Source organism: Arvicola amphibius, chromosome 1 (genome assembly GCF_903992535.2).
Source record: "Arvicola amphibius chromosome 1, mArvAmp1.2, whole genome shotgun sequence".
Lineage (NCBI taxonomy): Eukaryota > Metazoa > Chordata > Mammalia > Rodentia > Cricetidae > Arvicola > Arvicola amphibius.
In genome coordinates this window covers 34,743,970-34,767,870 of record NC_052047.1, presented here as the reverse complement: position 1 = coordinate 34,767,870, position 23,901 = coordinate 34,743,970, and the positions used below count along the sequence as shown (strand labels likewise).

The window sequence follows — 23,901 nt, the reverse complement described above, 5'->3', positions numbered from 1 at the left end:
ACGGTAGGTCATCTTTAGACACACAAAGAAGTGCTGTATAACAACTGGAATCCTAAACAACCCACTGTGTAAAACACAACCTTGGCCCCATCAGATAAGACAGCTAAAATAGAATGCAGAAAAGGGCTAAAGTTATTCTGGGGAATTTATTTTACAAAGGGAAACTGACTTCCTCTTTCCTACCATGGAAGCTAAAAATAACAAACTTATTGCTACTTTCTTTCAATAAGACAAGATAAATGGAAAGGAAACTCAGAATACTAAAATAGAATGAGAAGAAACAGAGGCATCTAACAAGGTGAAAACCACAATGTTTAATTTTAAAAACAAAAAGTACAAATAAAAATATTTTATATTTAATTTGGAGATTATTTCAATTAATTGGAAACTGTTCAAATGCAATTTTATCTTCAAGCCAATAACTATATTTTGTTTCTTTTTGTTAATAAATTATAAACTGAAGAGAACACTGTATCAAGAATTTCTTCATATTAACAGATTTCTAACCTGTTAGAAATGACTTCCAATTCTATTCATTTGTAAGTTGAATGGGCATTTTAAAGGGCCTATGCTGCAAATTAAGTAGCTTAAGAAAATAAAATTAATATACATTTGAGCCAGTTTATATATGAAAAATTGAATACTTACAATATCTTCTATTATCTCTTTGATAGCTGCCACAGCTAAAATAAATAAGAGAGGAACCAGTGTTGTGTAACGACCTGTTGGTGACACATCGGGAATTTGCTGAATAAAAAAGAAGGCAAGATAACTCCAGTGAGAAGCAGAATGGCTATTAAATACCTAAGAGAACAAAGTCACAAGATCTTCTCAAACATTCCTCGCTGATTTTACTAGTACTGGGTGAAGTATCTGCAGAACAAGATAATTTGCTTGATAATAAATATAGAGTACATCACACTAACACAGTGTTAAAAAAGACAAAGTAGCACATAACCATCAAAATGACTTAGAAATGCAATAAATATCTGCAGAAATGTCTACACATCTAACACGAATAAATCAGGTTACAAAATAATGCTCATTTCATTATCCCTTTTTTGTTATCTGAATCAGAAAATAATGCTGGGGGCCAGAAAGAAGACCAGAGGACCATACCCCAATTTCAAGAGCAGTTACCCCTGGTGCTGTAATGATTGGTTTAATTTTTCTGTGTGCTTTGCTGTATTTTCAACTCCTTTTGCTAACAGTGAACATTTTCTACTTTTAATGCAGTTTTTCTTCTTAAAACATTTATAACAACTAACCTAAATGGTCATTTTGTAAGTGATAATTTTTATAGTGAGTCATTTAGTATTAACACTTTCACCGAAAAATAACTACCTGGACAATTTGGGGAGAAAGTCTCTATTCCCTTCAACACTGAAAACGACCACTTGTTGGCACTGAATTTATAGATCATATCAAATATCTAAATAAGCACGAACCCAAGGCTCTGTGAGGAGAGGATGCCTTATACTGTGGGCATGTAGCAGCACCAGCAGCAGGGACTATACACTATGGCCAGCTCATAGCTCAGCCTTTCTACAAGCCTCAGGGTATTGGTGGAGGATTTAACAAAGCCTTTCCTCCTTCCTATACACTGGCTTTGAACAGAGGTTTGAAGATGGACAGAACTTTACCTGGAGCAGGGCAATAAAGAGAAAGAACGAATTCGCCGCTCTTCTGAACTGAGAGTAGAGGAATCTTGGAAGGAATGTGATCACGTTGTATTTTGCAGTACTAGAAGCAAAAACAAAAAGAAGCATAGAGCTTAGCTCCTCTGCAATTAGCACCCGTGTTTTCAGAGTTCTGTTCCCAGCACAGGAGTGATCAGATGACAACATTTGTTCACAGTTTCAAATCTGGAAACTATAGTGAGGATTGCTAATGTACGCAAAACAGGGAAAGGAACGGCCTAAACAGCCAAGGCTGAATCCCACAGGCTTTGTTCCTCTAGAACATCATTCGTCTTCCCTGGCCAGTTATCACGCTGAACAGTACCAGGAGTAGCTTGCAAAGAAGGGAAAGATAAGACACTGCATAACACATCAACGGAGAAACATCAGCCTTTGACAGGCCAGACAGCAGACACAGCTTCCTAGATAAGCAGCCCAACAGCTTTCTCTGTTGTTCTTCCTGTGCTGTCTCTATGACCATGCTAGGAACATGGTGAGGACTCCACACTGCCCAGAGTCAGTAAAAGACATGAACGCATTGGTCTTGGCGACATCTAGGTCTTCCTTCCTTTTGCTAATAAATAGGGGGAGATCAAGAAACCCGTGCCATACTCTTTAACAGAGATACGCCGAGAGGATCTGCAATCTTGTAAATGGGTACATCTCAAATACGGTAAATCCGCCCCTGGAGACAACCAGGCAAGCCCTTGGGGTGTTCATGTGGTCCAAAGCTACTTAGAACCTACTGCTTATGTGGAATTGTTTCATGACTGTTGAAATTGAAACCCTACGGTTTGCAGTAAGGAAGGCATTCTCAAAGCATGCTGTATTGCGCATGCTAAATTACAACCATCCAAACCCATACTTTAAGACTCTAGCTAAAACAAACAAACCAAACCTCCAAAAGTTCTTGGTATAGAATTGCAAGTTTTGTTCCTAAGCTGTTAAAACTTGGCATGTAAAAATAATACACTGCTACATTAACAGGTTTAGGGAAAAGACAACCACCCATGGGCCGCTTTGATTAGTCACAGTTCCCGGAGTATGGGTGCTTGCCCCTTCTGCTCCTTCCTACATCCAGGGGCTTTTGATCTTACCCTTTTCTTTTCTTTTGTTTGAGAGGCTGGTAATTGACCCCAGAGCTTTATAAATGCTAGACAAAAGCACTATACCATGAGTCAGGCCACAGCCTGCGTTTCTTTCCTGGATAGAAAGCCGTAAATCACAGGCCCTCCTACCTGAGCTGAGAGCTCCTGGTAACTCACCTCATCCAACCCCTCTGAAACAGGGTTTCTTTCTCTGTGCAGCCTTGGCTGTCCTGGAACTCACTCTGTAGACCAGGCTGGCTGTGAACTCACAGAGAACCATCTGTCTCTGCCTCCAGAGTACTGGGAGTCAAGATGTGTGCTACCATACTTGGCAGGCATTTTCTTTCCACCCATTCTACTCTGCCACCCTGTCCTCCCAAGCCTTCCCCCAGCCCGTTTTACCTGACGTGATTGTTGCAGAATTTTGTCAGCTGAGGCTGGTTGATGAATATGGTTCTTACTTCCTCCTGATCAGCCAGCGAGGTCTTCTCTGAAACATCATCTGTCTTCTCGTAACCTGAAAGAAACATGCTTCTTAGTGGACAAGGAATGTTTCAGTAGTCAGGCAGAGGTGGTGAACACCTTTAATACCAGCACTTGGGAGGCAGAGGCAGGCAGATCTCTGAGTTCAAGAACAGCCTTGTTTACAGAGTGAGTTCCAGAACAGTCAGGACTACACAGAGAGACCCAGTCTCAAAAAACAAACAAAAAGAACTGTTTTATACCCTTTTCAGACCAGACCTACATTTCAAATCAATTCTCCAGTGTCAAGTCTGACAAGGGCACATTCTTCCCCTCATTGGCGGTATTCCTTTTATAACCAAAAGTAAAATCCATATAATATTTGTTAAGGGTGCCATTTACTATTTATTTTAAAATGATACACTTCAAAAACCAATAAGATTTATTCATCCTTTCTAAATGAATGTCTCAGTCTCTTCCATTTTATAAAAAGATACCCCAAAGTCAATAATTTTGGACTAGTTTAAGTGACAGCTTAGGTAAAATTCAAACACAGTATTCTAAAATATATTTTAAAATTTAGACATCATATTGAATATTTTTGGTTCTTTTTAATTTTTGGGTGAAAATAGAAAAAAGTTTAATATTAAGATTTAAGCAGGCAATCGTCAGCGATCCCTCTACACCCATCTCGTCATTCCTCCGGGTGGAAGCAAGATTTCTCACGTCTTCTCCAGACCATCACACAACTGTTGAGCTACCCACGGTCATACAACAAATACAATCAATGTCTCCTATGATGCCCCTTGCTGCAAGACTGACAACACCCATCCACCTATCCACCCCCCCCCCCCCAAAAAAAAAATACAGGTCACATAATTGAGAGAACAGGAGAATGTTTAAAGGGCTCATTGTTATTTCCTAGAGAAACCTGGGGGGGTGGGGTAGGGGATGAAGGGGCTACTGCCAAGACCTTGGGCCCAATCCCTGGCACCATAGCAAAATCAAGCAAGCAAACAAACAGGATTGAATTAAGTTAAACCATTCTTCCCCTGCAGTAAAGGACAACAATAGCATTCTACAAAAATCCATTTATCTTCATTTTCCACCGTTCGGTGCCAGCTCTTCCCATGCAACCTGCTGACATGTGGCCTTCTGAAGGGTTCTGCAGTGCTGAAGCCAGGGAAGCCGCTCTGGGCCCACAGCCACTGGGGCCAACTCCTCCCCCAGAGCACGCTTACCAAGAGGTTTTCTGGCTCTCTGATTACCAGTCAGGTGCCCCCTACCAGAATAGGAGCCGCTTGGGGTTGCAGACTGTGAGCTATTCATCTTCTCCACGCCAGTCCACAAACAGCAGGTATTCAACAAACATTTGCCCACTAAATACACCCCAAATGACAAAGGAGTGGTTGTCTCCACTGCCCCATATGGAAGGCAAGAGAAAACTACTCCACCTCCTGATACAGATACTGATAACCAAGAGCTAGTGACAGACAAGTGGTCCAGACAAGCTTGCCTGTGGGGCACAGATATGGTAGGAGACTCAGAGGGAAGCTAAGAAGGGGAAGCAGCCCCAACGGGCAGGGTAGGGATGGACTGGAGGTCATGCTGAGGAAGCACTCAGGCCGGCTCAAAGAGGGTTCTCAATGCTGAGAAAGCAGTCTGAAGTCTAGTCTCTGCCTGGCAAGGAGCCACTCAGAGCTTTCCAGGATCAGAGTTACAGTCCATCCCAGCATCCTGAAGGTCACAGCGCCAAGCTATGCTCAATCACACCTATTCTTTCAGTTCTAGAAAGGTCAGTTTTGCCCAACAGTCATGGTCTATTGCTACATCGTATTTCAGATGCAACACAAGCTTCACCCTCTGCTTTTGCATTATCCTAATCTCACACAGGGATTGGGACACGGGTCATTTGGCAAAGCACTTGCTGTGCAAGGGTGAGGACCTGAGTTTAGAAATCAAATAAATGCAGAATGGGCGTGGCAGTACACCTACAATCCTGGCATGCCATGCCGGAGGTAGAGACAAGAGAGTCCAGGAGCCAGCTAACAAGCTAGTCAGGATGAATTGTTAAGCTCTGAGATGAAATGGGAGACCCTGCCTTACAGGGTCTAATATAATAGATAATAAGGTAGTGATTGATTGAGGAAAAGAACCCGCATGCAATTCTCTTCATGCAGTTTGATAGCTCTTCCACATACACCACACAGCTGGCTTTAAGTGCATGTTTGTGTTGTTTTCTTTCAAGGCAGGGTCTCCTATCATCTGGTCTTGAACTTGGTGTTTCTCGGAGGATGACCTTGAGCTTCGGATCCTCTTGCCTCCTCTCCTGGACCCTAGGATCACCAGTCTGTGCGATCTATCATCAGTCATGAAGGCCTCATGAAGAGCTTGGGGGTACAGTAGTAATAAAGGCGATCCAAGAGGAAACATTCTGCATCTCCACCCTAGCGAGGTCAAAATTAAGATGGCAAGGAGATACCAGGTTCCTTTCCACACACAGTTCCATCTCTGCTTTAAGAAGAGAAATGATAGCCAGGTGGTGGCGGCACACGCCTTTAACCCCAGCTCTCAGGAGGCAGAGGCAGGTGGATCTCTGTTAGTTCAAAACCAGTTTGGTCTACAAGAGCTAGTTCCAGGATAGGCTCCAAAGCTACAGAGAAACCCTGTCTCGAACCCCCATCTCCCCCAAAAGAAAGCAAAATAAGATGATGTCTCTTAGGAGTGGTTTGGTAACCCAGGGGGCTGGCTTGTTAGTGATGCGTTCATGTAAGCCATTAAACTTATTAGTAGTTATCAATCTACCTGTCCAGACTCCTAAGTTTTCTTAGGAGTCTGCCACCTTTACAGGAAGAGGAAGAAGTATGAAGCCGCTGTTTTAGGATGAGTTCTCACTTAGCTCTTCTGGTCAGCCAGGCCCTCTCAAACCACCGAAACCATGATGATGGTGAAACTGGGTTGGAAAGAGAAATGCATGGCTATCACACTCTCTAGCATCAGAGAGAAATGCATGGTTATCACACTCTCTAGCATCCTTTGGCAGTTTTCCCTGCTATAAAATTGCACGAGGGCATACAGCACTAGTGCAATCAATGGAAATCTACCCTAAAGCATTGGTTTACTGTTTCTGGGACCTCTCCGGTGACCTATCATCTCCCGGTTAGTATCGAGAAGGTCTAGATTGGACTTGGAAACCAAAATCTCTTTGAACATATATCTGATAAATGTCAAGGCAAACAATAAGACATATTAGGTGTTTATTCTCATTAGTATCCTAATTTACAAAACGGAAATATTGCATGTCCATCTCCCGCAATAATGAGTATAAGATGACAGAGGCTGTATACATAATGCTTATAAAATGCTTGATATTGGCCAGGTGGCGGTGGTGCACACCTTTAATCCCAGCACTTGGAAGGAAGAGGCAGGCAGATAGGCAGATCTCTGTGAGTTCGAGGCTAGTCTGGTCTACAGAGCGAGTTCCAGGACAGCAAGGACTACATAGAGAAATCCTGTCTCAAAATATCAAAAATTAAAATGCTTGATATTTACTAAGTATATAATAAAGTAATCTATGGTGCTTGAAGAATGGGCTGGGGTGGATGAATTCAGATGACGGGTCTCAGAGAAGGGGAGGCGGTCACAGTGTCTCAGAGTGGTAAACTCCTTCCTGGTAGTGCAATTGTGAGCTCATCTGCTCCCCTTGCTACATGGAAGGTTTGCTGAAGATTCCGCTGGATTCCCACAAGTTGTCTCATGAGTTCACAGGGAAGCAGAGCAGTATACTGAGAACAGATCTCTTTCTTACAAGTACATGCAAGCTCCCCAATTTTTTTAAGATGTATAAATCCAAAATTGTTAATCAATTTATGATGTGAGACAGTGTCAGAGGGACTGGAGAAACTAAGATCCCAAAAGAAGAAAGCTGAACAAGCAACATATCCCATAGAGTCACCTGCTTCCTGGAAAGGCATCAAAATTCATAGCAACCCTTAGGAGTGCAGGCAGGTGGTGAGGGATGCTAGTGTATTTTACCAGTGTAGAATCACTGAACCACGGTTTCTATAGCACTGTTTCTAGACTAACAGAAACCTCACAGCTGAGCTGATTCTCCTAAGTTGGCCTATCTGGAAAGTCAAGTGAGTCACCATGTGTTTCATGAGAACCAAAGCAAGTCACCCACTAGAGAACGGATGAAACAGGAATCCAACAGCATCGGGCTCACACAACCTAATGCGCTTCATCCCACAAAGGACAGATACATCCACAGGACCAACGTCTTCAGTCTGTTGAAGACCCTGGAAATGGGACCATGACACGGCGGGTCTGTTGCTTACTGGTTTTATTGCACAGAGCTGCCAATGTGTAACTCTAACTCACCTGGCCCTGACTGGTCACCTTCTCCAAATCCAATTTGGCATCTAATCTTTTGGTGGAATTCAAACCAAAGTCTAGGAACCAACATATTCCTAGCAGGTGACTCTGCTTCTGTTGAGGGGGAAAGGAGCAAGCGAGAGAAAGAGAGAAAAAGCAAGAGGAGGGATGCTCATATGCGTATTTCCCCCAAAGTTCCTGGAAGTGCATCATCATGGCTGTCAAATACGAGCATAACTCTAGCTGCATCCTACACTTTCTAATGCTTTTATAGGACCAACGCTTTATTTTTAGAAGCCAGCCTCAGTATCAATACCATCATTGTTCTGAACCGCTGCAATTATCACATTCCTTCACACACACACACACGCACACACACGCACACACGCATGCACGTGCACGCACGCATGTGCACACATGCACACACACATGCATACACACATGCACGCACATGCATACACACACACGCATACACACACGCACACACACATGCACACACACACACGCACATATACACACACAGAATCTCATACTGTACAATGAGTTCTTGCTGCAAAAAGGATTTAATTTTTCTCCTCTTTGTATCTTTGCCTACCGGTGTAACAAACACAAAGTGCTCCAGGCGCACACTTCTTCAGCATATTTTGGAGTTTCTAGAATCACTCAGGTATTCATTCCCAGGTCCTAGGTGCTCAGCTGGACACTTGACAACTACTAATATAATCAGTTTCCTTAAAAACAAAACAAATTATTTTTGATAATTTCATACAGGTATACAATGACATATGTTCACATCCACCTCTATTTCGCCTCTATATTCCTTCCATGTGATTCCCCTCCCACTTCACCCTGATCCTCATAACACACCAAGTCCAATTAGCTCTGTCCATATGCGCATGAGGGTGGAGCCATCCAGGGAGCATGGATACCTTCAAAACAAATTGTTTCTTCCTCCCTCCGCAGTAGGGGGCGGGGTCTGGAAAAAGCTTCCCTACCTATCTGATTACATGAAAATTTTTACAGAGCAAACTGGCAAGCAGTGGTCCTCCTTTACTAGAGCATATAGTAGCTCCAGAAAGAGCCTCGTTTGACACTGTACTTGCCAAGGTTTGTAGCTTCTTAAGGCCACCAGAGTCAAACCAGTTTTCCAGAATCCTGGTATAGTTGTCACTGAAATGAACAATGTGAGATTTTAAATGTCCCTCAAAGCCTTGCTGTCAAAAGCTTGGTTATTATCCTGGGACACTCCTGGGAGGCAGTTAAACCTCTTAGGGGGAAGGACCTAAGGCCTGAGGGGAAACAGCTAGGTAATTAAGGATGTACCTATGAAGGGGACCTGGACATCACCATCTGGCTTGTTTTGGACTCCCTCTCTCCTTTTCTCTCAGCCTCCTCTTCACTGCCTCCTCCTACTCCTCCCTGTCTCCCCCTCCTCCTCCCTGTCTCCACCTCCCTCCTCCTCCTCTTCCCTGCCTCCTCCTCCTCCCTGCCTCCTCCTCCTCCCTGCCTCCTCCTCCTCTTCCCTGCCTCCTCCTCCTCCCTGCCTCCTCCTCCTCTTCCCTGCCTCCTCCTCCTCCCTGCCTCCTCCTCTTCACTGCCTCCTCCTCCTCCTCCTCCCTGTCTCCACCTCCTCCCTGCCTCCTCCTCCTCCCTGCCTCCTCCTCTTCCCTGCCTCCTCCTGGTCTCTGCTTCCTCCTCCTCCTCCTCCTCCTCCTCCTCCTCCCTGTCTCCTCCTCCTCCTCCTCCTCCCTGTCTCCTCCTCCTCCTCCTCCTCCTCCTCCCTGCCTCCTCCTCCTCCCTGTCTCCACCTCTCTGCCTCCTCCTCTTCCTCCTCCTCCTCTTCTTCCTCCTCCTCCTCCCTGTCTCCTCCTCCTCCCTGCCTCCTCCTCCTCCTCGCCTCCTCCTCCTCCCTGCCTCCTCCTACTCCTCCCTGTCTCCCCCTCCTCCTCCCTGCCTCCTCCTCCTCCCTGTCTTCTCCTCCCTGCCTCCTCCTCTTCCCTGCCTCCTCCTGGTCTCTGCTTCCTCCTCCTCCTCCTCCTCCTCCTCCTCCTCCTCCTCCTCCTCCTCCTCCTCCCTGTCTCCTCCTCCTCCCTGCCTCCTCCTCCTCCCTGCCTCCTCTTTCTCTTCTCTTCTTCATATTTATAATGAGATATGGATTCCTGATAGCATTTTTTGACAAATCTACCAGCATTTCTTTGACCAAAATGTACTGCTCCACTGTGGGACTGAAGTGGTGGGTCAAAGCAATCCTGGGCTAAAAAATATAAGACAGAAGCCTAAATAACCTTATTCCTTATAAGTTCATTATCTCAAATACTTTGTTCCAGCAAAAGAAAGCTCAATAACACACCTTTTAATTTTTTAAAAAATTAAAATGACAAGGAGTATAGTGATTCAATAGTTCAGAATTTTAGCTATATTAAAGGTTTTAATTTAGTAAAAACCCTACCTGATTTGTATCTAATCTCATCAGAAAAAAATTTTGTTTTCTGAATAATATCATCATTTCAATTAATGATAAAATTACTTAGGATGCCCTCAGTATACATGATATCAAAGATTTATCAGGCAGATGTCTTTTTTTTACTTATACTATGACCAAAGGGTATGTACAGAGTTCTCAAGAACCTAAAATAGCACCAGAGGGAAGTAAATAGTTACCTAATACTCACCATTAATGAGACAGTGCTTGGCATTTGCATACAAGAATACAAAAGTCACATGCTGAAGGCAACTATTTCACCCTTCCACAATAATTTCTATTATCAACAAATGAAGGCTGGAGGTGGGGCAGTATCTTAGTTACCCCTGTGAAGTGAACACATGCTCCCCTTTCTCAGCGGTGCCAATGACACAGCCATGCACAGGCTGTGGGGCCAGTCTTGGTTTCTCTATCGACAACATCTGTCACTGCATAGAGCCTCCCTGGTTATGTCTTGTTTTTGCTAAATGAGGAAGCAGGGCTGATAACCTTACGCTCTTGTCTAGTTCTAGAGCACGCAGTGTCTTCTGGGCAAGAGTAGAAAGTCAACAGATTGTGTATTTATAAGGACAAGGACATTAAAGGAACAAGTTTTTATGAAGATGTTTGCCAAACCAGTTGACCTAACCTGGAGTCATCATTCAGCCAGAAGGCGAATGCTCACTTGCCTCTGTTGCCAAAGTTCTCTATTTGAAGAGACAGCACAGCAACCATTAGCTCTTGCCAGCAGCCACCCGGTTTCTTCTGAGCAGTTACAGCTGGGTTACCAAGTAGGTAGACCTCAGCTTTCCTCCTCCCTCCGCCCAGACCCAGAGCGTCCTTTCATGCCACAAAGCACGATGCAACCAAGGACAGAAAGGCTCAAAGGTTATCATGTAAAAGGCTTGAAGTTTTTCAGTCACAAATATCACAATCCAATCGGCAAAATTAATATTATCATTTGCTCAGTCAACATACTTATGTCTATGGGAAGACATTTTTTTAAAAAAACCAATACAGACACAGCAGAAAATAAGATTCCTTCTTTGGGATTTACTTTCTAGAGAAGAGGAAGATAATTACAGGTCACTCTAAGGGAGACAAAGGAAATGGCTAGCGGGGAGTGAAAGCCCATTAAAGCTCGCTATTCTTGATGTGGTTATAGTTTCTGCAGACATCAGTGCTTTGTCCAGGAAGGGTGATGCTTCATACAGGTCAAAGAAGGCCTCTCCAGAGAAGCTGACTTGAGGTCTTAGTGATAGTAAGAAAAGATAAGGGATAACATTGACTCAACCGATGAGTGGAGGGGCAGGAATGAGGCCCTGGGGGAACAAAGGGGCAACAGGACCTGTGATATTGAATCCTGACCATGAATCAAGAAGAGGGGCAGGACCAGACCCAAAGACACAAGGAGTAACTTGAATTATGTTCTTAATCCAGTGGGAATCCAAGGAGAAAGCTGTTGGGAGACCATGTGATAACACAGGGGAAAGACAATGAGGTCTGTGTTCAGCTTGTGACAGCTGACGAGAACATAGACCACAGCCCTTGTAGCCTGGGTCTCTCATTGTCTTCCCACCACTGTACGGTATCAGACACATCTACTGCAGGATGTACTGAAGCAAACGCCTGAGATCTGAAAGCGATGTAGGCATTAAAAAACAATTGTATTGTATCTATAAAAAAATACTGTTTCTCTAATCTCTTATTGTGATTTTTGTTAAGCTTAAAATACTCTGGATATTCCAAGTGAAATAAAATGCTAATCCTTGGCTTCTACTTTATCACAGGGTTCAGTGGGAAGCCTTTCGGCCAGATCTACATTCAGAATCTGCTCTGGACATTTCTGTACAACACGAAACAAAGCAATTTATTGCCAAGGTCTTACTTCTTCAGCCATAAACCATTACCACGAGGATGGCATTATGTCATAATGTAGACCCATACTTGTCACTCAAACTGTTCCTGCATTCTGGTCTCCCTGGAGAATAAAAAAGGTAATTTTTTATTCAAAATATTTGATATAGGAAAAAAAACTGTTAATGGCACAAGTAAGAAGGAAAAATAATCAGGGGTATGCCCAATGTGAACCAATTCTGGCAGCAAAATAATGAATTTTTTTCATGCAATTCTGTAAGTTGATATTAAATAAAAATGTTTTCCTCCAAACTATCCTCTGTGTAGGGGAAATGGAATGAAATGCAGAGGTGAGAAGGTAAGCGGGAGAATAGTACAAGATACAAAATTTTTCTGTTGCCTCATATAGCTAGAGAGCCATTATGACTGTGCAGACCCAACTTGATTTCAATTAGATGTAAGACCACGACAGGACTTAGAATGTCTATTGTATTATCTCCTAAACATGCTAAGCAGAGTCCAATTATCTTTTAAGCAATGTTTTCCAATATCAGCTCTTAAAGAGACCATATTGTTTGCTCAAGATTCTTGACCTAGATTTAGGTCATTAAATAAACAATCATGCTGGCAACCGTCAAAAGCTAATAAAAGAATACAAACTGAACAACTAGCTGGTGACTTTAAAGGTGCAATTAAAGATAGGTAATACTTAGGAGAAAATAGAAACACTGCTCACTGCCCTTTTCAAAGACTGTGTATGTGTGTGTTGTTATTTGAGCAAATAATTATTAAATAAATATAAATTAATTATATTTGGATGTGTGCTTGAGTGCACATACACATTCCTTTCTCTCCTGTCCCAAGCTCTGGTGTGGGTTTAGTTTCAAAGAAATCTGTGGAGGAACAATTTAGATGTTTTCATGCTCTCTATTCATATGGAGGCACCTACTGCAGCTACAAAGGAGATTTGAAACCTTGCATTCTGCCTAGTGAAGGGTCATTTTGAATGTTCAAATTGGGAGCTCAGCAGCTGGTCAGAGAGGGAGGACAGAAGGCAGGCCTTAACTACAGGACATTGAGCTGGGCACTTGGCAGCTTGGGCTCTCATACTATACTTTGAAGCAAGGCACTAAAGAAATGAAGCACCTGCCCAAGTATGGAAAGTAAACCTCAGGTCTACAGACCTGGACTGCATAGCTGGGGGAAAGAAAATTTCAATTGCATCAATACAATACAATCATTGCTGAACTGTGCATAGCTCAGGCTGTGCACATCAACACAATACAATCATAGCTGGACCGTGCACAGCTCAGGCTCTGCACATCAACACAATACAATCATAGCTGGACCGTGCACAGCTCAGGCTCTGCACTGCGGACATCTCCTGCTGCCTCCAGTTCAGTGTCCACTTCTGGAAAAGTTTCTCTCTTTCCTCTGGAGATTAGCCCACAGAAGTATTGGGGCACCACTCCCATCATCTTCCTGTGCCCCATTTAACTTAACAGCCATTTGGACATAAGAAATGCTGAGTGTAGTCCGACTGATGCTGTGCTACCCGGAAGTGACGGTCCACCTTGCAAACCACCTTGGCTCTCGCCTGGCCTGTCTGTAAGGCTTCACTTTTGTGCCCAGGAGCAACTTCACCTGCTGGCCAGACGTCCTCAAGCTTCTGCCTGTGGAGCAAGCGTGCTCACCAACCCCTCCCTGTACTTGGCCAAGCTTCTTCCAGATGCTGAGGCCTGTTCCTGGGCTTGCAGTCATGACTGGCCTTTCTGCCTGAACTCACAGCTCCCCTGCCCTCCTCAACAGGTCATCAAGGTTTGGGGAACTTCCATAACAGGCTCTACTTGCTGGATCAGATCAACTGCTTGCTCTAATTAAGTTCTTCATCCAGTACATTCTGGAACACTGTGGAATGCCACCCAAAAGGACTCATACAAGAGCTGAAAAGCTTTTCCACATCACTAGCCTCTTCTCATTACCTTCTTGTTCAAGCAGCTGTGACCCTAACCCATTACCTTTAAACCTCTCTAAGTTGCAAAAAAAAAAAAAAAAAAAAAAAAAACCTTGTAACAAAGAGACACCTAAAGTATGGCTTCGTGCTTTAAAATAGATATTTCATAATACAATTAGGCTTACTTTGAAAAGAACTCTCCCCAAAGTGATAGAAATAAGAAAGCCCCACTTCTCTCATGGCCAGAGAAGCAGTGAGCAGCTGAGTCAGTGCATAACTAGGAAACCAGTGAAGTCTGCCTTCGCGCTAAAAACACTAACACTGGTGGACACACGCAGCTATCCACTCACTCCACAGCTCAGCGTGACTCCACCTCTTCCTTGAATTCCAACTCCCACACAGTGTTTCCAGTTATGGGGCTCCAGGCCCGCATAGCCCTGGTGGATTTCACTTCCATATCAGAACATATCCTTTGTCGTTCTCCTTCGATGTATCACACAGGGAAGTTTCCATGTGAGGAATGTGCCTCTGATGTAAAAAAAATGATAAATCTACGACATGCTTACTGAGTAATGTACACACGTGTGCACACATGTATATTACAAGGAAGAATAACAGATTTATAGATGCCCCTAACTTAGGCAGCAAGGCTAGATCAGGAGTAAAAAGTACATTTAAGTATTATTGGCTATGTTGCTCTTATACAGGGAGGTAACATAAACCACTCTGTAGAGAAGTCCTGTATATACACTAAATGGTTACTAAATTTTCTACTTTGATATAAGGTATCCAGAAATTCTCAGGTGTTTATAATCTTGCTCCTATCATGATAGCCACTAGGATACTTTACTGTAAGGACCTGCTTTTTCCATACATAGTAAATAGTAGTTTTCTTTAAGGGCCTCTGTGGGAGTGAATCTAAAAATAGACAAGTGTGAAAACACATTAACATCATTTCTCTGCAACAGCAAGAAAATGATGGCGAAACACTTCCTGGAGTCACGCTGAGTGCAGCAAGCTCTAAAAGTAGTACTACGAATCCTAAGTGGGAAACACTAAGGCAAAGACTCCCTGACGTTCAGAACAGAAGCCTAGCCATAAGCAGACCTCCAGGAAGATGGATGGCATGCCTCGTGTTGGGCCTCACACAGACCAAGTCCTCGGTCTCTGTTGCAGCCACAGTTGGGAATCCTCCTAGAAAAATAATCACTTTGAGCAGGTTGAGTTATTAGAAGTGGCAATAAAGCATTTACTAATGCTAACATCACGCTCAACTGGAAAGGCACGAAACACAATGAAAGATAGAGGGGATTCCATGACCGGCTTAGAAGCACCCCATGGACCACTTGGTCTGAGAGAAAAAAGAATGGAGAACATGCTACCAAGCAGACTGACTAGCACCAAGGGGGTCTCCACGGCGAGACAGCGATCAGACATCCTGGAAGTTGCAGTCAGCTAAAAGCACTGGCAGCTTGCCTAAGCCGCAACGTCTACTCTAAGAAGGTCTCGGAAACGTTGCTGATGGAGCTGCGCCTGTGGACTGGATGCTAACTGAAGGAAAAGTGGTAAAGCAGGAAGGATTCTAAAAGACGCGAAGGGACAGGGAGCTTTGACAATCAAAGAGGGGAATGCTAGGCCAATTTGGACACTTCAAGACACATTTCAAGTTATTACCAAGATCCCAAAAGGAGAGAAGCCTAATTGGCTAAGGCAACATGCTGACTAACTGTGAAAGTCTCTGAAGAGAGAAGAAAATGGAGGAGCATTCAGACTCCACTGGGTTTTGTTTTGTTTTAAAACATAATTTCCTTATTGATTCTTTGGGAATTTCCACATCGTGCACCCTAATTCCCCTCACCTCCCGGCCCCTCCATATCCTCCCCTCACCCTTGCAGTGCCCGCCTCCAAAAGAAAATTAAAAAAATCAAAACAAAACAATGCAAGCTAGCAAACAAACCAAAATAAAACAAAAATCCTCTTCACTTCTCCTTCTTTCCCTTCCCACCTCTCCATTCCTCCTGGTGGCACTGGGAGCGGTGTGTCACATAGTAGACCCTTTTGTCTAGTCAGCTTTACTAGCAAATGTTTATTGCAATGAGTCACTGGTCCGGTTCAAGGGCTCTGGTTTCTGGTACACCATCCTCTCTGGATCCTCACCGGAACTCCTCTGGGATATCCCTCTTGGGCCTGTCCTGAGTCATGGCGATCCTGCAGATCCTGTATTGTTCCACAGGACCAGTTCCTACACAAGTCCCAGCAGACCCCAGGTGGATCAGATGTTAGGGTGGGCCAACGCAACTGCATGGGTGGTAGCTGAGCTTGTCACTGGTCTGGGCCCCTAGGGCTACCAACCTCCAGTGAGAGGGCAGAGCCAGCTTCCCTATGACCACACCATCAGGGGCGATCCTCCATAACCTGTGTTGAGAGAGAACAGGGGCCAGCTGTCCCATGAGAGTCCATACCAGCTCTCTTGCTTCAGTAGAGAGCTAGAGGCAGGACCAGCAAAGCCCTCTGATTTCATCAAGGCCCCCCGAGGTGACACGGGCCACAGACATTTATTTAATAATATGTTGGAAGAATGAGAAACGAAATAGAAAGTTCATTTCCTGGAAATGTAGATAATTGAATAACACAGCTGCTAATTTGCTAAATTCCCTTTGATGTAATTCCTTAGTGAGTCGATAATCTAGGAACTGGCCTGTTTCTATGTTTGTTTGTTTTTTAGTTCCCACTCCTTTCCTTCCTCCGGCTCCCTCACCTTCCACTCATCCCATGCCCCATCCACTCCTCAGAGAGGGTGAGGCTTCCCATGAGGAGCCAACAAAATCTGGCATATTACTTCGAGGCAGGACCACTATATCTAGGCCGAGCAAGGTATCCCTCCAAAAAGAATGGACTCCAAAAAGCCAGTTCAAGCACATAATTTGCAAGCAAATGGATGGAACTAGAAAAAAATCATCCCAAGTGAGGTAACCCAGACCCAGAAAAGGCAAACATGTATGTACTCACTCATAAGTGGATATTAGTCTTAAGGCAAAGGATAACCAGTCTACAGTCTATAGTCCCGGAGAAGCTAGGTAATAGGAGAACCCCAAGAGAGACATGCATGGATTCCCTTGGGAAGGAGAAATAGACAAGACCTCCTGAGCAAATTGGAAGCATGGGCGGGGGTATAAGAGAAGGTGGAAGGGGAGGGAGAGGGGAGAAGAGAACATGAGGGAACCGGATGACCAAAATGGGGGAAGGATAGAGAGGGACTGTGGTGATATTTCAATTGTATTTTATTAAATAAAGCTTGCCTGAAGTTCAGAGAGTAAACCAGCTGCACTGATCAGTCTTACAGACCAGGCAGTGGTGACACACACCTTTAATCCCAGTAGCCACACTAGTTTGCTATAAAAACTGCCTGCCTTCCTTTAATCCCAGCACTAGAGAGGAATATAAAAACAGGAGGAGGCAGCTGTGACTCACAGTCTCATTCTGAGATTCCTAGAGGCAGGATCACCATTTCAGTCTGAGGTAGAGTTAACAGCCAGTGGCTGGCTGTTTTGCTTTTCTGACCTTCAGGTTGAACCCCAATTTCTGTCTCTCGATTTTTAATAATTGTGCCACAAGGGAGAGTAAAGAAAGAGATAATCTTGATTAAGAGAGCCATTATGGGGCTAGCAAGAAATCGGGCACTAGGGAAATTCCAAGGAATCCACAGGGATGACCTAAGCAATCGTGGAGAGGGTACCTGAACTGACCTTCCCCTGTAATCAGACTGATGACTACCTTAATTGTTGCCATAAAACCTTCCTCCAGCAACTGATGCAAGCAGATGCAGAGACCCACAGCTAAGCACGGGGCCAAGCTCTCAGAGTCCAGTCAAAGAGAGCGGTAATATGAGCAAAGGGATCAAGACCATGATGGGGAAACAGATGACCTGAGCAGGGTCACCAGGGAACTTGCATAAGACTAAAGTAGGCCTCTGAATGTGGGTGACAATTGTGTGGCAGGGACAGTCTGTGGGGCCATTGGCAGATGCCACTGTTGTTGGACAGAAATTCCTAGATCAAGTTAAAGGAGGCCCCAAAAGGCAGGACACAGGCTTCGGTGGTCATGAGCAAATGCAAGCACAGGGACCCAAGAATGGAGCAAATGTGTTTTTAAAAATGTTAAAGAGACCACCAAAATAGTTTCGCCTTTCATTTGGGATACAAGAAACTGATGAGACAGGCCGTGCCGGAAATAGATGTGCTACGTTAACAGATAACAGAAGCAGAACTCCTGCTTCACTCCACTGTCTCTCCAGAAGCAGCATCAAAAACCAGGAAGGGCAGAGAGGAAGGAAGAGGTGGGGGGAGGGGGCGTAGGGAGGGGTTCTTGTTTTTAAGGTAGCACCGACAAGACTTTGTATCTTATAGCTAATCTCTCTCCCTCTCTCTCTTCAGAATTGTGAGAACCTGGATGGTAGTTAAGTGAAATGTCATAACATAGAGCCATGGTGCCCAACAGAGGATCTAAAACCAAACAAAAACCAAAATAAAATAAACAATAAAACAAAAATCCCACTGTCCCCAGAGTGAGTTAAAGGGCCAGATTTCAAACATCACCAGGTACTGTTTACACATCAGGAAATTAGGAATCAACATATGTGCTCTCCACGCTTCTAGATCTGGGCTCATGTGTTCCGACGACTTGTAGAGACGTTCTCAACACGATTAATTTGGAAGTTAAGAAGAACATCTTCTATTCACACAGAATTCAGAAAGGCTGAGTAGGATTTAATTACTCTGAAGGAGCTATTTCAATATATACATAAATAGAGGATACATGAAAAGGTATGCCATTTTAGCAAGTGTTCTTTTTATTACCTAAGCCTGAACAATGCTCCTATTGTCCCATGATTTAGAAGCCAATGTCAGTCAAACATCTGATGGAAAGAAATAATTAAGAGGATGGTTTAATGACCAGAAACCAGCAGGCTTCCATAAATGAACTTCTTTCTTTTTCTTTTCTTCCTTTCTTCCCTCCTCTCCTCTGCCCCACTGAAGAAAGGGCCTCACTATATAGCCTTGGCTGGCCTGGAGCTCACAATGTAGACCAGGCTGGCCTTGAGCTCACAGAGGTCTGCCTGCCTCTGCCTCCCGAATGCTGGGGTTAAAGGTCACCACTTCCAGCCCTTCGTTTCTTTACTAAAAATAATAGCACACAGGAGCTATAGATATAACGCAACTTAGTGGTTTAGGGCTTGTCTATCATATGTGAGGTTCTAGGGAGGGGGATGGGACAGACAGACTACCATCCTATTACAATCCATGGCTCTGTAATGATACAGACCTATAAGCAGGTGAAATTTGTAAACTTCAAGCATGGGCTGTTCTTGGTTCCCACTTCCTTTCCTTCCCTGGTCTAGTACCTAACCCTAGGTATCAGGACCAACACAGTCCAGACAGGAATAGAGTCAGGCCTCTTCTGGAAACATGGACTTGTAATTCAGCAGCAAGGTCAGCTGACCTGGAACCACGGCGATGTGGGCTAGAGGGTGCCACAGGCACGCTGCCATGGTTTGCGTGTGGCTTACGAGTGTCCCACAGTGGCTCATGCATTGAAATCTAATTACCATTGTGAGGCATTAAGAGAATGAAACAATTTAGAGGCGGAGGCCTTGGGGATTCGTTAGGAGTCGATGAGCACAGGGTGCGTTCCCTGTGGCTAAATTAGAAGTAGGTGAGGTCAGGGTGCAATCCCCATGACGTGAAGAGGGCACATGGGCTGATGTGCAGTTTTCTTAGCTAGAAAGAGCTGCACGAGAAAGGGATGAACTGTCTCAAGAAGTGTGATCCCTCCCCAGACAGGAAGGGATTCAAGCAGGAAAGGAGGCTACAAACCACTGCTAACATTTTGTATCAGATCTGTGTTCCAAGAAATGGCTTTTAAGTTCTATCTCAAACCCAGAAATAAATCATCTTACCATTAAAAAAAAATTATACCCATAGGTAAGTGTAGCTCTTATCCCTTACCAAAGGATCTTCTTTTTGGAGCAGACACCATTTCAGAAAGCTACATCTAGTCAAAATGCAGAGGATGATTGTCAACAGGGTGCCTAGCCCCTGTTGATACATCAACCACACAACCCCTGCACCTGCACCTGAGAAATCTCAACACTACATCTGCTTAAATAAGACCCCGAAAACGAAAACCCCAACTGACATGCCAGTGTAGACGGGAAAACCCTAACAGGGCTTCTCCTGTAAACGAAGAGCTTCAGGCAGTCAGCTACTGCTGGGAGAGGGAGAGGCTTTTCTCGGGGTGAGCCCTCCTCCCAAATGGTTATCAGGTACCAAGTAGCCAGCCCTAAAACATATACATTCAAATAGCACCAAATGGATTCAGCTGGTTATATTTACACAACTATACATAATATATGTATATTTCCATATATATGTATATACAAAACAAAAATAATTGAAAAGAGGCTGTGAATTTGCAAAAAGGTAGAGGGACATGGAACAGGTTGGAGGGAGGAGTGAAGATGATGTAATTCTCTGTTTTTCTTTTTTACTTTTTTGTCTGACGTAATTATATTTTAAATGAAAAGAAAGAGGAAAAGCCCAATTTTCAAGGTCACGGAACCAGTCATACGGTGCTAGCCCAGCAAGCAAGTTCTCAACAACTGGAACACAGAAAAGTAAGCCACTGAGTCCCAATGAATGTTCGTAGGACAGTTAACTCTAGATATGGCAGAAGCAGTGCCCTTATAGGAAGACATCACTGAATTCCAGCTCTGAATGAGCTAGCCAGCTCCTAGAGGATCCTGGGAAAGTACTAATAAGCAACCATGAGGCTCAGCAATTTTTCTCCTTTGTAGGCACTTAAGCATTTTATGATACAAAACAGGCGGATGAATAATCGGCTCTTGTTTACTTCACCTCGTTTGAATACAAGCCACCGAAGTACCCAAATAACATCACCTGGATGTCACATTACTCTCAGGATGATTCACGGGCATTTGACTGGCACCTGCTTCTGAACTCCCTTGTGACTTCGCAATAAAGAATCAAAAATCTACCTTGATTCTTTTAAAGCAATGCTTCAATCACAAAAAAATACACAAAGAATAGAAACAAAATCACCTAGAGAAGGAACTATAAAGTCCAGCTACAACCTTAGTGGGGTGGGTCATCAGTAGGGCACACAACACCATAGTCTGTGTGCCAAACAGAACGACAGCTTTTACCTCTGAACACCCTACCAAGGAGAAAGCTGTAGCGCTCCGTTTGGCCATTTATGAAAGGTGGTGTAGCGGCCTGGCACGCAAAACACCCAAGTGCATTACACGAGGCTAGAAAATTAGCAAAGCCATGAAGAAGCATTCTGCCCTAGTGTAACCACGAGACTGGGTGTGGCACTGGGGACGCCTGGTCGGCCTCAGCGCATGGGCAGGACTGAACAACCCAAGCCTGGTTAGGTGAGACAATGCGCAGCAGATCTAAGGGTTATGTGCACAGATCCAAGTAGGTCAGAGCTGGCTTCCCTTAGCTTGTCAGGATGTGGCTAGAAAAGGTGACAGAAACCTCCACGGAAGAGATGAGACTGGGGTGTGTAAGTGACAGCTGGTGGGCTGCAGAACTTCAAAGACCCAGCCCCAGCTGGGACATCAAAGCAGCGACACCTACACACGCTTGAGACTCCCAGCAGCCTCAGCATGCGGAGGGGAGGGATGGAACAAAAGCTTCAAGAACTTTTCTGACGCCGTGGATAAAGGCCACCCCGGGGCAGAAGGATCCTTCTCATGTCTTGCATGTTGGGAGTTCCTCACCCTTTCTGAGGTGGAAGTAAGTTTAGCTTAGTGATGGTACCACCGTTTGGCCACAGGCCCACACTTGGGACTCTCTTTTCAACACACTGCATCTTTTCTATCAACGAATCTGTGGGACTCTCAAGTTGTGTCCTATGTATGCCCCTTTATCATCATCTCACCCCTCCTGTTTCAACCGTCTTCCCAGTGTGGACGAAATCGACTCTTTGGGTGGGGGCTCCCTGGGCATGCTAGGAGCTCCCCCAAATTTCCACTGTGCAACCAGACTTTCCTCCCTTTTCAAAGCAGACGTGTTATTGGCAGTTACTAGCCTTCTGCCAAAGGAAACAGGTATTCGCAAGGAGATTAACAGCGACTTTCCCAAGGCCACAGTGCTTTTGAAAGGGCTGGACCAGTGGCACTCAGCAGTCTTATAGGGAAGTCTAAGGGCTTCGTTTCACTTTCTCTCAAAGGAATTCTTTATAAGACGCTAGTGCAAGATGTTAAACAGAACACCTGTTTTGGGTTGGCCAAGTCCTCCTGGGCATGGTGCCTGCCCTGAAGTGTGGTTGATACACCCAGTGATTACCGTACCTTATTTTGTGTTGTTGTTGTTTTAGTCTGCCTGCCTTCTTTCTTTCTTTCCTCCCTCTCTCCCTCCCTCCTTCCCCTTTTACCTCATTCTCTCCTAAGAAGTTGGGCAGGAGGGAAGGATCTGGGAGGAGCTGGGTGAGGGGAAAGAATATGATCAAAATGCAGTCTATGAAAAATGTTTTAAAAGCTGACAAAGAGACGTGGGTGAGCACTGAAGGATGGAGAGCCGTAGGGGTCTGTCACAAAGCAAACACACTCCACTGTCTATGGTTTCCATGATCAACAGCTGCCAGTGAACAGACCAAAGCCACAAGAAGCACAGGCAGAAACGATGCCATTCAACTGCTTCAGTGGATGACTTTAGAAAGATGATTCCAGTCGAACATACGGAAAGATGCCTGATATGAAGAGAACTGTCAAGCTCAGACAAAAAGCTTTGATCTTCGGTATTAGGCAACAGTAAAATAGATAGGCGATTGTTTTGCAAGCTCCGATAATAAGGTCCATGGGGAGAGTGACTTAATAGGACCAGGGGAAATTTGAGTAGGTATCTTGGGAAATTAACAGGGCCTTAATTTTTCCCCTTTTGCTAATAATTTTCACCTTGTAGTCAACAAAAAGTCAACCTGTGCGATGATTCTTCCCTGATTTAAAAAATAAAAAAGACAGGAATAGGTGGCTATCTGGTGTTGAACTGAACTAATAACTCAAAACTTTCTCTCTTCTATTGGCTTTTAAAAAAAAGTTAAGATCTTGTCGGTGAAGGCGCTTCGGACACAATCCTTAGAGGAATCAACAGGGATCCGACAGGGACACCTCCTCCCTGGAAATAAAGTCACCAAAGATGTTTCAAAGACCTCTTTTGCCAAGTTGCTAAGCTTCCTCCTCCTCCTCCCTGTTAGCTGAAAAGTAATGATCCATTTCTGGCCCTCAAACCCAGGGTGGCTATAACAGTGGATATAACAGTTACCACTACATAATAAAGGCAAGGAGGTAGAGACCGTGAGGACTGGTACCACTCACCGTCAACAGGCTTGTAGAGTGGTTGGAGCACAGCTAAAAAACAAGCCATGTACACTTTGCATTTGGTTATATTGAACTGAATAATCAATTCAGAATCTAAGAGAAAAGCTTCCAAACCTAATGGCCATATCATCTCATGAACTCCATCATTCCCGTGAAGGGGAATTAAAGGGGATAAAATTATCACCATCTGGTAACCAGGCGAAAAGATAAAACTCTACCAGGTACAGGCACAGGCCCTTGGATTCTTGGCTAGTAACTGCTGTGGCCTTCCACACTCTGCTCCTCATCTTCTCTGCCATCACGTAAACTCAGGGATCTACACCAGTGACACTGGTACACATCATTGTCACCTAAGAGATAACACACAACCTTTGAGCGACGTAGGCTTGTCTGGGCCCCAGAATGGTTTGGACCACAAAGCCAGCACTGAGTACCACTTAGTTCACACAAAGTTGCCAATGCCTTGCCCACATTGAGCAAATTTTGCACTAAAGATGGTAGAGCACTTTTCCATGTCATTTTTCTAACGTCAGCCCCCACCAGTGGGAATAAACAAAATTAGTAAAATGGACAGACTTTACCAGAGACCATTTATTACAGTTCTGGCATAGATGGCAGAAGGA

The 23,901-nt window shown here is 44.3% G+C and overlaps 1 protein-coding gene across 2 annotated transcripts in view; it reads right to left on the bottom strand.

Moving 5' to 3' along the window:
• Window positions 1-23,901, bottom strand: part of Atp8a1 (ATPase phospholipid transporting 8A1) — a 213,162-nt gene that overhangs the window by 176,376 nt on the left and 12,885 nt on the right. Inside the window, exons 2-4 of one of the 2 annotated variants that reach the window (XM_038327824.2) lie at window positions 3,170-3,284; window positions 1,644-1,743; window positions 649-747 (exon numbers count right to left, since the gene is read on the bottom strand). In XM_038327824.2, coding sequence (XP_038183752.1) covers window positions 649-747; window positions 1,644-1,743; window positions 3,170-3,284 — 314 coding nt within the window. Of the gene's footprint in view, window positions 1-648; window positions 748-1,643; window positions 1,744-3,169; window positions 3,285-23,901 lie in introns of those variants that run through there. The other variant, XM_038327841.1, reaches the window with a different exon arrangement.